The sequence below is a fragment of the Palaemon carinicauda genome, chromosome 1, assembly GCF_036898095.1.
Source record: "Palaemon carinicauda isolate YSFRI2023 chromosome 1, ASM3689809v2, whole genome shotgun sequence".
NCBI classification, from domain to species: Eukaryota; Metazoa; Arthropoda; class Malacostraca; order Decapoda; family Palaemonidae; genus Palaemon; species Palaemon carinicauda.
In genome coordinates this window covers 88004453-88018862 of record NC_090725.1, presented here as the reverse complement: position 1 = coordinate 88018862, position 14410 = coordinate 88004453, and the positions used below count along the sequence as shown (strand labels likewise).

Sequence of the window (14410 nt, the reverse complement as noted above, 5' to 3'; positions counted from 1 at the left end):
ATTTACTATACATAATTGCAATGAAACTTGAGATTGTGTCCAAGACTAAATATCGTTACAATCTATAGAAAAAAAATATCAGAAATGTTTCAGAATTTCTAAACTTTATTGCTTGTCTTATATATAATCAATTTCTTTAAGGGTACTTCAACATTTTTTTTTATATTTTAAAATGAAAATACATAAGAAATCTAAATCTAAATCATAATAATGGAAAAAGATTAAAACTTATTTGTCCCGACTGTTATGGCTCCTTTAAGATTGGTACTTGAGTTTAACAACACACCATAATAATTAATTTGTGAAAAAAAAATTGAAAAAAGCCTTCACATCCATCCCATTATATTCTTACAACAACCAAACATCTACTGTATATCATAATACTTAGACAAGGATAACAGCTTCAATTGTTTGCCTACATCACTTAATGCTTTCATATGTAAACAACCAATTATTGGGACCTTGAAGACGTAAAATTAGGAGTCTAAATTTAATTTTTCTGCGCAAAATTAGGAAGATTCTACCTTTTCTTTTTTTAATCTCCTCTCAACTTTTCCCAAATCCTTTATCACTATTGTCTTCATCTCTTGAAGATTTTTGGGTTCCTATTTTCTTGTCTAAGATTCTTTTCTTAACGTCATTTTCAAGTTTCCCTTTCCAGAGGAAGTTTCCAAATTTCCATCAGTCTCCATTGATCCATCTTCAATATATTCTGCATCATTTCGTCTTCCTGTTCTTGCTCCTTGACCAACGTCGTACCCCATTCAAGGTCTAGTTTTCTGACCTATTGATCAACGTCAGCTACAGTCGTAATAACAGTGTAGTTATTTGCGGTAGTAGGTTGGCTAAGGCACCAGCCATCCGTTGAGATATTGCCGCCTGAGAATTATTGGGTCCTTTGACTGGCCAGACAGTACTACATTAGATCACTCTTTCTGTTTACGGCTCCTTTTGACTTTGCCTACACATACACCGAATAGTCTGGTCTATTCTTTCCACATTCTCCTGTCCTCATACAGCTAACAACACTTAGATTACCTAACAATAGTTCTTCGCTCAAGGTGTTAACTACAGCAATGCAATGGCTCAGTCGTTACTTTCTTCTTGGTAAGGGTAGAAGAGACTCTTTAGCTATCGTAAGCAGCTCTTCTAGGAGAACGACACTCCAAAATCAAACCATTGTTCTCTAATCTTGGGCAGTGCCATAGCAACTGTACCTTGACCTTCAGCTGTCTTGAATTAGAGTTCTCTTGCTTGAGGGTACACTCGGGCACCATGTCCTATACTATTTCTCTTCCTCTTGTTCTTTCTAAGTTTTTATAGTTTATATATGAAAGATCTAATTTAATGTTACGGTTCGTAAAACATTTTGTTTTGATTGTTTATTACTTCTCTTGTAGTTTATTTATTACCTAGTTTACTTTCCTCACTGGGCTATTTTTTCTCTGTTGGAGCCCAAGGCTTATAGCACCTTGCTTTTCCAAATAATAATAATAATAATAATAATAATAATAATAATTTCAGAAACTTCCAAACGTGGTTCACAATGTACAGTTGGTCACAGGAATTCCTGGTACATCACCCTCTTAAAGAAATAGACCCATCCACACCCTTATTGCACGCCGTGTCCTTGTGTTTAGCCCTGCCCACCACCTCTGCCATCTCTCCTTACAGGCCTACATTATCTATTTTGTTACTCTCCTGAGTACGACAGGAAGCACTTATTCAGAGCGGTGTGTGCCAGGGTCTCCTGTGTCCAACAGTAGACCTCCCCATCGATAAAATTACCTTTCTGTTAGAACACGTTGCCTGTGGTTGTCATTTTCCACTTTTGTATACTTCATATCCGGTACATTATTACAATTTAGTGTATTGTAACTTTGTGTTCCTTGACTCTCCTCCTTTATGGTTTCGGCAGACTTGGAAAATCTTTCTCCTGCTCAAAAAATAATTCCCGATTATCCCCTGGGAAAAATCTATAGCAAGGATTCTCACTGCCAAATTTGACATGGACCCTAACTGCATGTTGTATATAAAATGTCATCTACACGAAGCGCCGATGGAATGTTTCACTAAATTTCCATTTCAGCCGTCCGTATTCCGTTCAAAGTTCCTTTATTACCACTATCGAGCGTGGAAGTATTATCATGGATCCCAATAACTCTCCCGTACGAGCTTAATGCATCATTCAACACACTGTTTTGCATATCAAATGGGGATTGCCGTATAAAGGCATATGGAAAGACCCTGCTGAAATTAACAGTTTCCACTTTCAAACCAGTAGCTAAAAAAATTACGATTTCCTCATATCAATTTTTAAAAAAGTTCACATACACACTAATTCCGGAACTTTAAAATTACTTTACTACCTTACATTTCTTTAACACTAATCAAACCTTCAATATCAATTCACAGATTATCAAAATCTGCAACATCAACATCACTCAGGCTCGGTTTAACCCCCAAAAATATTAAATCTGATGCACTATACGTCACAACCATAGAATGTGGTTACAAATTTCCCTTTCCTTCCCGTCTACGTTAATTTACTGTCACCAACAAATTTTCACTGTCTATGCTATCCCGATACTGTAAAGGTTTTACGACATTACTTATACATTCATATCGTCCTCGTTCAAAAAAATAATAGAAACATTTAGAAGTTTGTAAATTGGCGATCTTTGTTTACTCTGCTCTTCTTCTGCCTTCTCTTGAATAAATAATTCCTTTGTACATTCTTGAACTCTCAGCTTTTCATCATCATTAAGTATAAATATCAAGAACTTGTTAGATTATAAATAACTCAAGACCTTTTCATTACTGTCGTTAAATAGAATAAAAAAATACCTTTTTATATTTCATTGTTAATTTGTCTTTTTCAAGTAATAATAACCTGGCGCTTCCAAACCCCGAAAAATCTAGTAAATAAGGGTACCCAATCCTCCATACTCACTATATCATAAACCCAAGTGCTCAGGATTTGCTCTTACGGCTGATCACGTTTGGAATTCTTTAATGCTTTCGTGTGTCCTGGTTACTTTAACTTTTCTCATTTTCTACCAGATAACTCAGGGATAGATGTGGGTTGTTAGTCCAATTTCCCTTCAAATTAACAATACACCAATAAAGGAGTTAAGATTTACGATTCTTATTCCATTTTCAAAATTGCCGGAAGAAATGGATTCCAATATGCAATTGCCCGTTATGCAATAAATAAAAAAACACGAAGAAAAGTCACTCACTCTTTGTATTAACCATATTAGTCCCCGTATCGTCAATCATAAAATACATAAGCATTTCTAAACTTATGTCATGGCTTTAAAGCGTTACTTTTCATGCTAATTAAAACTTTTAGTCATTTTCGCCTAATCTACTTTCGATTATATAAGAGATAGCATCTCCTCCCATGCCTACTGACGCAAAGGACCTCGGTTAGATTTCACCAGTCCTTTTTCTCTTGAGCTTTCAATTCAATACCTCTCCATTTATCATCTCCTACTTCGCGCTTTATAGCCCTCAGTCATGTAGGCCTGGGTCAGCCAACTCTTCTAGTGCCTTATGGATCCCATTTTAAAGTTTAGTGAACCATTGACTCTTGTGGAATGCAATGAGCATGCCCAAACAATCTCCATCTACCCCTCACCATGATCTTATCTACATATAGCACTCAAGTAATCTCTCTTATAGTTTCATTTCTAACCTTACTCCAAGAGAATGTGTTGTCACTTATGTTGTTGATCTTCCTCATGGATATTGTGATGTATTGAACAGTTGAAGATGGTGGAGAACGATTGAAATGGATTAGTGATAAGAAATTAGCAGGCCTGAGTATGCTAATGACTCTGTCCTTATTAGCAGAACATCAAAGGAGTTGCAATGCTTGCTTACCAGAATACTTGAAATAACTCATGAGGTTGGGTTCAAGATCAATAGAAGAAAGACGGAGATGATGAGAACGGAGTATGCAATGGAAGATGAAATATCATTGGAAAGAGAAAGGATTAATGAGGTAGAATCATTTGAATATTTAGGAACTATGATATCTGATACAGGGTCTCTAGAATTAGGGATTAATGGGAAAAAAAAATCTGACAATGGCTAGGTTAAGTAAAATTTGAAAATCAAATCGCCTGAAATTGTATATAAAAATCAGACTATATATCAGTTTAGTGAGGTTGGTGTTACTCTGTGGACATGAATCATGGTATGACAATGAAACAATATCCTTCTGAGAGCTTTGTTCTCTAATTTACAAAAATTTTTGGATATTGTTTCATTGTCATACCATGATTCATGTTCATACACCAATCTCACTAAACTGATATATAGTCTGATTTTTATATACAATTTCAGGCGATTTGATTTTCAAATTTTACTTAACCTAGCCATTGTCAGATTTTTTTTCCCATTAATCTCTAATTCTAGAGACCCTGTATCAGATATCATAGTTCCTAAATATTCAAATGATTCCACCTCATTCATCCTTTCTCCTTCAAATGATATTTCATCTTCCATTGCATACTCCGTTCTCATCATCTCCGTCTTTCTTCTATTGATCTTGAACCCAACCTCATGAGTTATTTCAAGTATTCTGGTAAGCAAGCATTGCAACTCCTGTGGTGTTCTGCTAATAAGGACAGAGTCATCAGCATACTCTAGGTCTGCTAATTTCCTAACACTAATCCAGCTCAATCGTTCTCCACCATCTCCAACTGTTCTATACATTACAAAATCCATGAGGAAGATCAACAACATAAGTGACAACACATTCTCTTGGAGTACTCCGCTGTTCACTGGAAATTCATTTGATAGGACTCCACTAACATCAACTTTGCCCTTGGTATGCTCAATAACAGATATAATCAAATTTACATATTTAGGACGAACCTCATGAAAAAGCTCGATTCTCCTTCACAAAATTGGCCATTGCACACTATAAAAGGCTTTTTCATAGTCCACAAATGCCATCAAAAGTGGATTTCTATATTCTACGCATTGCTGTACATGTCTTAAAACTGAAAATTTGGTTAATACAACTTTTACCTTTTAAAAATCCTGCTTTTTCATCTCTCATCTTTTCATCAATCTTTCTCTCGAGACTCTTTAGAATGAGCATTTTCAGCCAATATCATTTCAGCAGTTATGCCATTGTATCCAGGAGCTTTTAATCTCTTGAGTTTTTTAATGATAGCTTTGACTTCAAATACCCTTAATTCATTCAGGGGCACATCAAGGTCTTCCTCATATTCAGGTATATCAATCAAAATATGCCTTTCATATCTCCTATTCATGACCTCACCAAAGTGTTCCATCTAACGGTCGCTTTCTTCATCTGTTGTTATAACAGATCCATTATAATTTTCATTTACCGCAAGTGAATGATCTGTGTACATATTTCACGTACAATAGAGCCTACAGAATAATATGGGTGTTTAAGAGTGCCCAGAGGTATGGCAACTTTGTGACCAGGCAGTTTCTACCTTGCTGGATAGACCAAGAACAGCCTTAACCTGTGGCACCTCAACTTTGTCTTGGTAATTCCAAGCTCCACACCCTTGCATATGATCTCGTCTTCTCGACTAATGGGCTAAATAAAGTGAATAGTCTCACTGTATTGTTGGTTAGTCTCATTAGACGAAGGCTACATGGGCTTCCCTGAGCATGAACCATGAAAAGGGGGATAGGCAATGAACCGAGAGCTTACTTACAGTTGTGACTTCTGAAGTCCCATGTTGGGTCGTAGAAGAGGGCCCTTGCTATTTAATATTGGGCGGCTCAGTTAAATATTTGAAAACATTTTAAATTCAAAACATTATGTTTTTAAATACTTCAGTTTTCTCATTTTAAACTGGAAGCACAAATCTGTAGTGAGAGCTTGGAATCCTTGTTCTTCCCCGTGGAAATCTGTTTTTCTCCTCAATAATGACTTCAATACAAGAAACAGTAATAGAAAAGACGGTGCCCCTCAAAATACCAAATGGAGGGTAACCTATTCAACATCAGACAATTACAAGTATGTAAAAAACATCTACACACCAACCGATTAACCAGCAATAAGCCGATGAAGCTTCCATTTTGGTTTACACTCCATATTTTATGAACAAATCTTAAGACACCCTCTTCAGTATACAAAACAAAGGCCAAATTCAAGAGAAAATTAAGTCATAGTACAACAAACTAAAATTAATTTGGTTGCGCCCGTCATTGCCATTTATAATAAACGACTGTGGGTGAAGCCATTTTTCAAATTAGTCCCAGAGCTCGGAGGGTTTTATTTATGTTTTTGAGTGCAAAAGGTCTGTTAGTTGTTTCTGTAGTAGAATTTTCTTAGGAATTCAAAAATCTATTTCTTACAAACACAGCGGTAGCCGTTTTTTCAGAAAATGACGTTAAAGATGGGTACCCTTTGTGAAAAAGAGCTATCTCCATACATATTAACTTAAATGCGCATTTCCCAAATTTAAATGAATATAATGCCTCCAAATAATTATTTTATGTTAAGAATACCTTATTATGCTTCAATTGGTGTGAATAATGTTAGATTGTTTTGATTTTTGTTCTTTAAGATAAGCCTAGATGTCGCCAAAAGTTGTCGCGAACAAGTGAATGGTAATCGTGTTGGTAATGGTGATGGTGATGTCGCATAAATATTATTTGTGCTTTTAGGTTATTAGTGTAGTGTAGAAAATGGCAAATAAGATCTCTTGTAATCTCCATACCAATGGAAAATGCATGGAAGAGGTAAAGACATTTGATCCAGATTCATGGGAGAAAGACAAACATGCTGATGGTGCACGGCGAAAATTATTCAAAGATTCAAAATACTTTTCAGTTAAGCTTCCTGACTATTATGGTGATACAGATGGGTATCACTCTCAATGTTATAAAAGTTTCACTGCTGTTCGTCAGACCATACCAAACAATTTACATGCAAAGGCAAATACATCTGAAAAAAACTTACGATCCAGCATTGAACGTAACTCAGCATCTAGCACAGGGATTTTCCCAAAACTATGCTTGTTCTGTTACTGGAGTGAAAAGTCAGCAGGAAAAAACAAGCCAAAAGAAAGACTATGCAACTGTGAAACCATTGCGAGTGCCCAAAGTATCCAAACTGCAGCATAGACACTGTGTGATGGACAGCTTTTGGCAAAAATTACTGGTATTGACCTCATCTCTAAAGAGGTCAAATATCACCACTCCTGCAGAAAATTTTACCTTCAACGTGCCCAGAGAGAACTGGTAACATCCAATCATGCATCCAAAAAATCACAAGCCCACAAGACTGCTTCCATTGAGCTAAAACAATACATCGACAAAACATTCATTGAAAACGAAGGTGCTGAACTGCTCACCTCAATACATGGCAGGTATATGTCAAGCTTGGAATCTGATGAATCAACATATTCTGCCCAGTCACTTTGCCAGAAAATATAGAATACTAATCCAACACTGAAGCAGACAAAGCAGAGCAATAAGTCTGGCACATTAATTTATAGTTGCACTCTCACACCAGATTCTGCAATACGTATGGCAACATTTGATGAGCGCAACATCAAGGAAGCAGCATTGTAAATTCGTTGTCTTGTATTCAGTGCCAAGACCAAACAGAAAAACCTACCAGATCCACTGACTGCTGAAGCTCTAGCAGAAGATCAAATAGACACTCCTACATCGCTTCTGACATTCTTTCAAATCCTCTTTGCAGGCTCTGACAATCCAGCAGAGCATATCAAAAGGCAAGCACAGTCTTTGGCTGATAATGTTAATGATATGAAGGTTATTGAATTGAAGGGCACGAGATTTATTTGGAAGTCTTTTCTACCTTAGTACCACACAGAATGTTGACCTAGAGCTAGTCTTTACCTACCCTCTCACACCCGTACCCATATCATTGGCACATGATGACGGAAGCATCAACAAAACAGATAAGGCCAGGCTCCTTCACAAGATTGAAGGCATGGTAAACAGCACACCCCCTCCTAGTGAAACGGACATTACCATCATCGGCGCCATGTTCTTGTTGCATACACATATTCTTGTTGCATACACTGCAGAATTTACCACCAACATTTGGGGCATTGGCTCAGCTGATCATTTGTCGGTTGTGCTAGAAGCCGTCTCATCGAATAGATTTGGTTTGTGACACCTACATAACTCCTATTAAATATGTGGAACACTCAAGACGTAGAAATGACAATGCAACATACACCATAGCAGGGCCAAAGCAGAAGTATCCAAAAGACTGGCAGAAGGCATTGTGGTCATCAGCTTTCAAGACAGCATTTTTTCAGTTCCTCCTAACAGATTGGACTGAACACACATAAATATCTTGGCTGGTCACATAGTCTATCTCGCTCTTGACAAAACCTGCCACTCCTTCAATACCAGGGACGGAAAAGTCCACAGAGAAGAGATCCCACAGCTTAGATGTCTCCATGAAGGAGCTGATACTCGGATTATGTACCATCTACATCAGATCCTAGAAAAGAACAGATGTTCTTCAGTAGTCATCAGAAGTTCGGACACAGATGTGTTTATTTTGCTCCTGTATCACATTGAAAATCATACGAATGGCAGCAGTTTCACTATTTGGATGGACGCTGGCCTTAGCAGTAACAACACAAGGAGATACATTAACATCTCACTGCTGGTAGATCATATGGATCGAGCCATGATTGATGCTTTACTAGCATTGCATGCCTTCACTGGTTCAGACTACACATCATCATTTATGAGCAAAGGAAAGCTGAAAGCCTTGCAGTTGATTATGAAGCATGACAGTTTTAAGGAAGGTTTTGCAAACCTTGGGGTTAATGCTGTAATCACTCCTGAAGGTTTGGCTGCTATTGAAAAGTTCACTTGTGCATTGTATGGTTTGCCCAAACTCAACAGCATCAATGATGCTAGATTTGCTCTTTTCCAACAGAAGTATGCACCAAAGAGGGATGAAAATTCTTTAGAAAAAATTCAAGGAATTAATCCTAGCAGCATGCCACCATGTCAGAAAGTCCTGCTCAATAAAATCCACCGAACCAACTATGTTGCTGCCATGTGGAAAAATGCCAAACGTCCTCAACCGTGCACAACTCCAGCCGAGGAACACGGATGGAAGCTGGTCGGCAACTCATTTGTTATTGACTGGTTCAATGGAAACCAACTTCCACAGAGTGTGGTACGTCATCTTAGTCATGATACAGAAGATGACATCAACATAGATGTGACTGATAATCAAACTCACTTTAACTCTAGTGATGAATCTGACTTTGATGATGGACAGTAAACTTTGTGTCATCATGAAATGAATGATTTGATTAGGATACATAGAGAACAGTTTGCTGCCAGCATGATAGCATTAAAATATATATATATATATATACTACTATGCCCATGGGCCATGACCTTTGCATATTTAACTATTTCATTGCAACACCAAAAGTAATGCTATAGTGTAATTTAAATTATCATCCACTTCTTGGTATAATTCAAAACGCAATCATTTGTTTGTGTGCACATCTAATTTGCATTACAAACAATTGAAAGCTATAATATGTTAATGTTCAAAATAAACATACTTTGAGACATTAGAAAGAATAAGTTATTTCAATTGCATGTACAACAATATATTGGCCTTTGATTGGTAGGAAATCCGAAAAAGAGAAAATTACAAAATGCCACTTATTCACAATAACTTTCCGTGACATCTTTGATAATCTGAAATTTATAAAACAACAACTAAATAATCCTACACTAGTCACATCAAATGAATCATAGAAAGGTATCGTTACCAAAAAATAATTATTTGGAGGCACTTTATACATTAACATTTGGCAAATGAACATTTAAATTGAAATGTATAACATTGGAAGGCGCCATAGAGAAAGTTAATTTTCAAAAGGGGTACCCATATTCAATGCGCATTTCTGAAAAAACGGCTACCGCTGTGTTTGTAAGAAATAGATTTTTGAATTCCTGAGAAAATTCTACTATAGAAACAACTAACAGACCTTTTGCACTCAAAAACATAAATAAAACCCCCCGAGCTCTGGGACTAAATACCTTGGTAGCATTGTCTTATCCACCACTGACATCGACAAATACAAGCTAGAGAAAATCAATAGGGTTGCACGTGCTTTTCAAAAGCAGGACGAAAGCCAACGATTTCCTTGACAAAAACCTGATATTCACCACCCAAATACAAGGATATAAAGCAGTATTTATCCCAACTTTCCTCTTTGAGATCTAAAATCTATATCAATGAAATCTGAAGTAATGGAAATATCGGAGTGCACGCTGATATACTGAAAAGCAAAAAATGCATAAGCATAGACACCACGCTCACCAAACACCATCTACACTGGTTTGTGTAAGACCTGATCACGTGATACACATCTGACAAATTATACCCAAACAAATTTGTATAATGGCAATTAGAAATTGGTCGTCGCAGACTGGAAAGCCCCACAGTTTCAAGTAGAGAGTCAAGTCAAGTCGACCTTTAAAAAATGCAAAACTCCACAAACTAAACCAGGAACACCTACTAGCATCTGCATGGTCTCTCTTTTATCATAACTTACGGGCCATTCCATCACCTTGATCCAGGTAGATGTGATAAAAGCATTGCCGTATTATAATACCTATGGCTGACTAGGCTGAAGCCTGGGGCCCCAGCAAGAGCAAGAAGCTGGGGCCTAGAGAAATTTTTCTTCTTTTAGTGTTAAATGTTATATCTCAGGATTATTTACTTAATTTTCAATGTTTTTGGAATAAATTTTAAGAAACGAGAGCGTGATATTTGCAGGGAGGTGGGTCGTTGGGGGAAGAAGAGGGGCCCAAAAGAAGCTTGAACCCTAGGGGCCCTGCCATGGCTCAATACAGCGCTGGATGAAAGTGAATACCTAGATCATAAAGGACTTAAAAGATCAAAACTTTCCTCACATGAAAGGAAATCAATTCCAACCAAAACCACTACCATCACTTACAAGATTTAATGATTTCAGAAAATATTGAACCGTCATTATTCCAAGGTAATAAAATTTTCAGACTGCTCCCAATAAGACATAAAAGGTATTTTGGAAGTTCTTATAAAAGATTGTACTTAGAAAAAGAAATATACAAAATGTGTGGATGACGAAACTTCTCAAAAAAAAAAAAAAGTAACGTTATTCGGTAAGAGATACCACTAAGTCACTAATAAATATATTCGAAAGATAAAAGACAGCATCACTTTATTCTAATCTTATGGATAAAATATCTTTTGATCTTGATATAAACAATGATCGTCTACAATGGACAAACAAAACTAGAAAACTCTCTCTCTCTCTCTCTCTCTCTCTCTCTCTCTCTCTCTCTCTCTCTCTCTCTCTCTCTCTCTCTCTCTTTATATATATATATAAGAGAGAGAGAGAGAGAGAGAGAGAGAGAGAGAGAGAGAGAGAGAGAGAGAGAGAGAGAGAGAGAGAGAGAGAGAGTTTAGTAAATATGTATTTCTATATGTTTTCATTTGCTATATATATTAATATATATACTGCCTGTTTACACACACACACACACACACACATATATATATATATATATATATATATATATATATATATATATATAAACACATATATATATATAATATATATAAACCCACACACACATATATATATACATAAACATTCAGCATTAACATATACGGTAAATAAAATATATAGAAATACGTATTTACATGTATTTCATATTATAATAAATTGCTATTCGTTCTAATGGGATATAGCAACAGGAATTAACTGTTAGACTACTTTGTGTAATTTCCACGAACAGGTTTAACGGGGCTTCTCGGGAACGTCCAAGGGTTTATTCTCAGCCATGGCCAATCATGGGTGTTTATGTGGAATTTTATATAAAGCAAGAATGCTCATGTACTTTTAGTACAGAAAATACTTATCCCATCATGCACTGTATGAATACATTCAAAATCCTCTTACTAAAACGAAACTATCTTTTTCTTAATTTTTAATCTCTCGAATTTTAACTGGAATATTATTACAAAACAGGCTCCAATTACTATTCTTTTCATTCCCCTTGATAAAACATCTAAACTTACAACTGAAAATATTACTCACGAATTCATGTTGAAAAAACGACAAAGTCACAACACAACGGATGATTTACTCACCTGAAAAAAGGAAAGCACAATAATTAAAAACATATACATATACACTACATAAATTTACCATGATTACCTCACATTGAAATGCATATAAACACAGAATACTAACAAAAATAAGTAAACAATAAGGATAAAATTAAATATAACTTCTAGTAGTAATAAAAAATAAAACAATATTAGACTAAGAAATTATAATGTGGGAGCATCTATGGTTTGTGAAATTAAGGTGTAGCTAAGAGAGTTGATATAAAATACAAAACAATCAACATGTAAGATATAAAAACCATTAGTATATTGTATGATTATACTACGGTTAGAGAGAGAGAGAGAGAGAGAGAGAGAGAGAGAGAGAGAGAGAGAGAGAGAGATTCAGCCATTATCAAAGTCTAAATATTTTCTGCGCTAATTAAATTCACAAGGATACTCATGATGTTTGATAATAGTCTGTTGTGAAATATTCTCTGATACGCCATTAATGGGAACTGACCAATCCATGCTATACAGGACCAGTATTTCTGAAGTTCCGTCAAAGTAAGCATTTAATATTACATTTCAGGATCATCCGCAATTGCTGTAAGTACAGATTGTTAAACGCAAATCGTGTCAGTTTAAATAAATAAATGGCGACCAATCAAAAATTGTCTATGACCGAACTGTTAAGTAGTCATCTATTAACATGCAACAAAGTGACTTACCCGTAAACACAAAGTTTGTCACTAAAATAGAATTACAATCATAACTTGATTTATCAGAACTATAAACACTATTGCTACACTGCTTTCAGAGAGTGCTAACGTCAATGTAAAGTATCTGGCATTTCAATATGTAATTATCTAAAGCACAGCTTTAGGCTACCAAATTCAAATTAGGTCGATATATTTACCCAGATATGTTTTGTGTTGAAGGACTGAATTTTTGGGTGTGAGGAAGTTAGTGTTAAAACAAAAAATTAGATGAAAGAAATGAACTTACATCAATTAAATCTTCAATTTCTTAATGTCCAATCAAGAGATTTTTTTGACATATATGCATAGAAAATCTTTTGGAATATACATGAATATTGATTATTAACTTCAGCCTCACTAAATAAATAAAATTCAGTTTAATTTCAACAATAACAAAAAAATATAATGTTTTCTATTCAATAAACAATATTAAGAACACGCTCAATCACCAAATGAATGCAAAGTGGAAAGTCCGTAATGTGCATTACTTACATTACCAGTAGATGCTGAAATAAATAAGGTAAAATGGTAGGGAGAGCATAAGACAATGAAAGTCAGGATTGCATTGCTTAATGTTGCATCATCAATCTAGCTTATACACACTGGAAATCTAATGAACAACCTTTACTCACCCGTTCCTATTTCGCCGTACACTCCAAAATCCGAATAAGCCCTCCGGCGTCCATGTGGAATTCCCAACATGTCTGAAGGGGAGTGATGCAATGCTGCTTTAATCCAATAGTTCTTTGTTGCCTCCCTTCCCTCTTCTTTTATACTTTCACTTCTCTTTCAGGGTAACAAGTATTTCCTTAAAATCCTCCGAATCTCCCTTTCCCTCTTCTCTAGCTTTGTTCTCGGTGGTCTGCTATTTCCTTCAAGTATAGAGGTGTTATATCATCTTCAGTAGGACTCTGAATCAGTCCTCCCCAACTGCGACGACGCGTCGTTTGCATTTCCAACTTAACAGCATTTTTATAATTACATATATAAAAGTACTGTATTTTTTCAAGCACTTGCTCTTGAGCCTTAAACCAACCCTGAAGTTATATGAACAAGAGAGCGAAGCCAAGATTATGTAAATATGCTCATGTTTATTTTAGTCAGCGTTTTATAATTCCTCCTGATTCTTGCTTAGCTCCAACAAGAACAGAGCTTAGGGCAATGTAATCTTGGTGGAAAGCTTTCGAGTTAACCCTGGAACAACCACACGCGGAACGTCGCTAATGTCAGTGATAACACACGGACACACATATTTAACATTTTTCAATTAGTCTGCAAACACGGGGCACTTCACTTAATTTCTACATACGATTCAAGTGAAACAACCTTACCTAAATGGTTTACTGAAAAATGTAAACTGAAAGCTAAAGTTTTCCTTCCATATAGCTTGGTGAAATAAAAAAAAAACACTTAAATTGCCTTTTATCAGATATATATGAATAGTCTCATAAAATTAAAAAATAATAATTGAAGAGAACCATGCCACCACAACGGAAAGTACATTAACACACTATCACAAACCTATGAT

At 35.9% G+C, this 14410-nt stretch overlaps 1 protein-coding gene across 1 annotated transcript in view; it reads right to left on the bottom strand.

Moving 5' to 3' along the window:
- Window positions 1–14410, bottom strand: part of LOC137649725 (uncharacterized) — a 343172-nt gene that overhangs the window by 296177 nt on the left and 32585 nt on the right. Inside the window, exon 2 of the mRNA XM_068382683.1 lies at window positions 13515–14225. Within this exon, the coding sequence (XP_068238784.1) occupies window positions 13515–13584 (70 nt within the window). The 5' untranslated portion in view covers window positions 13585–14225. The remainder of the gene's footprint in view (window positions 1–13514; window positions 14226–14410) is intronic.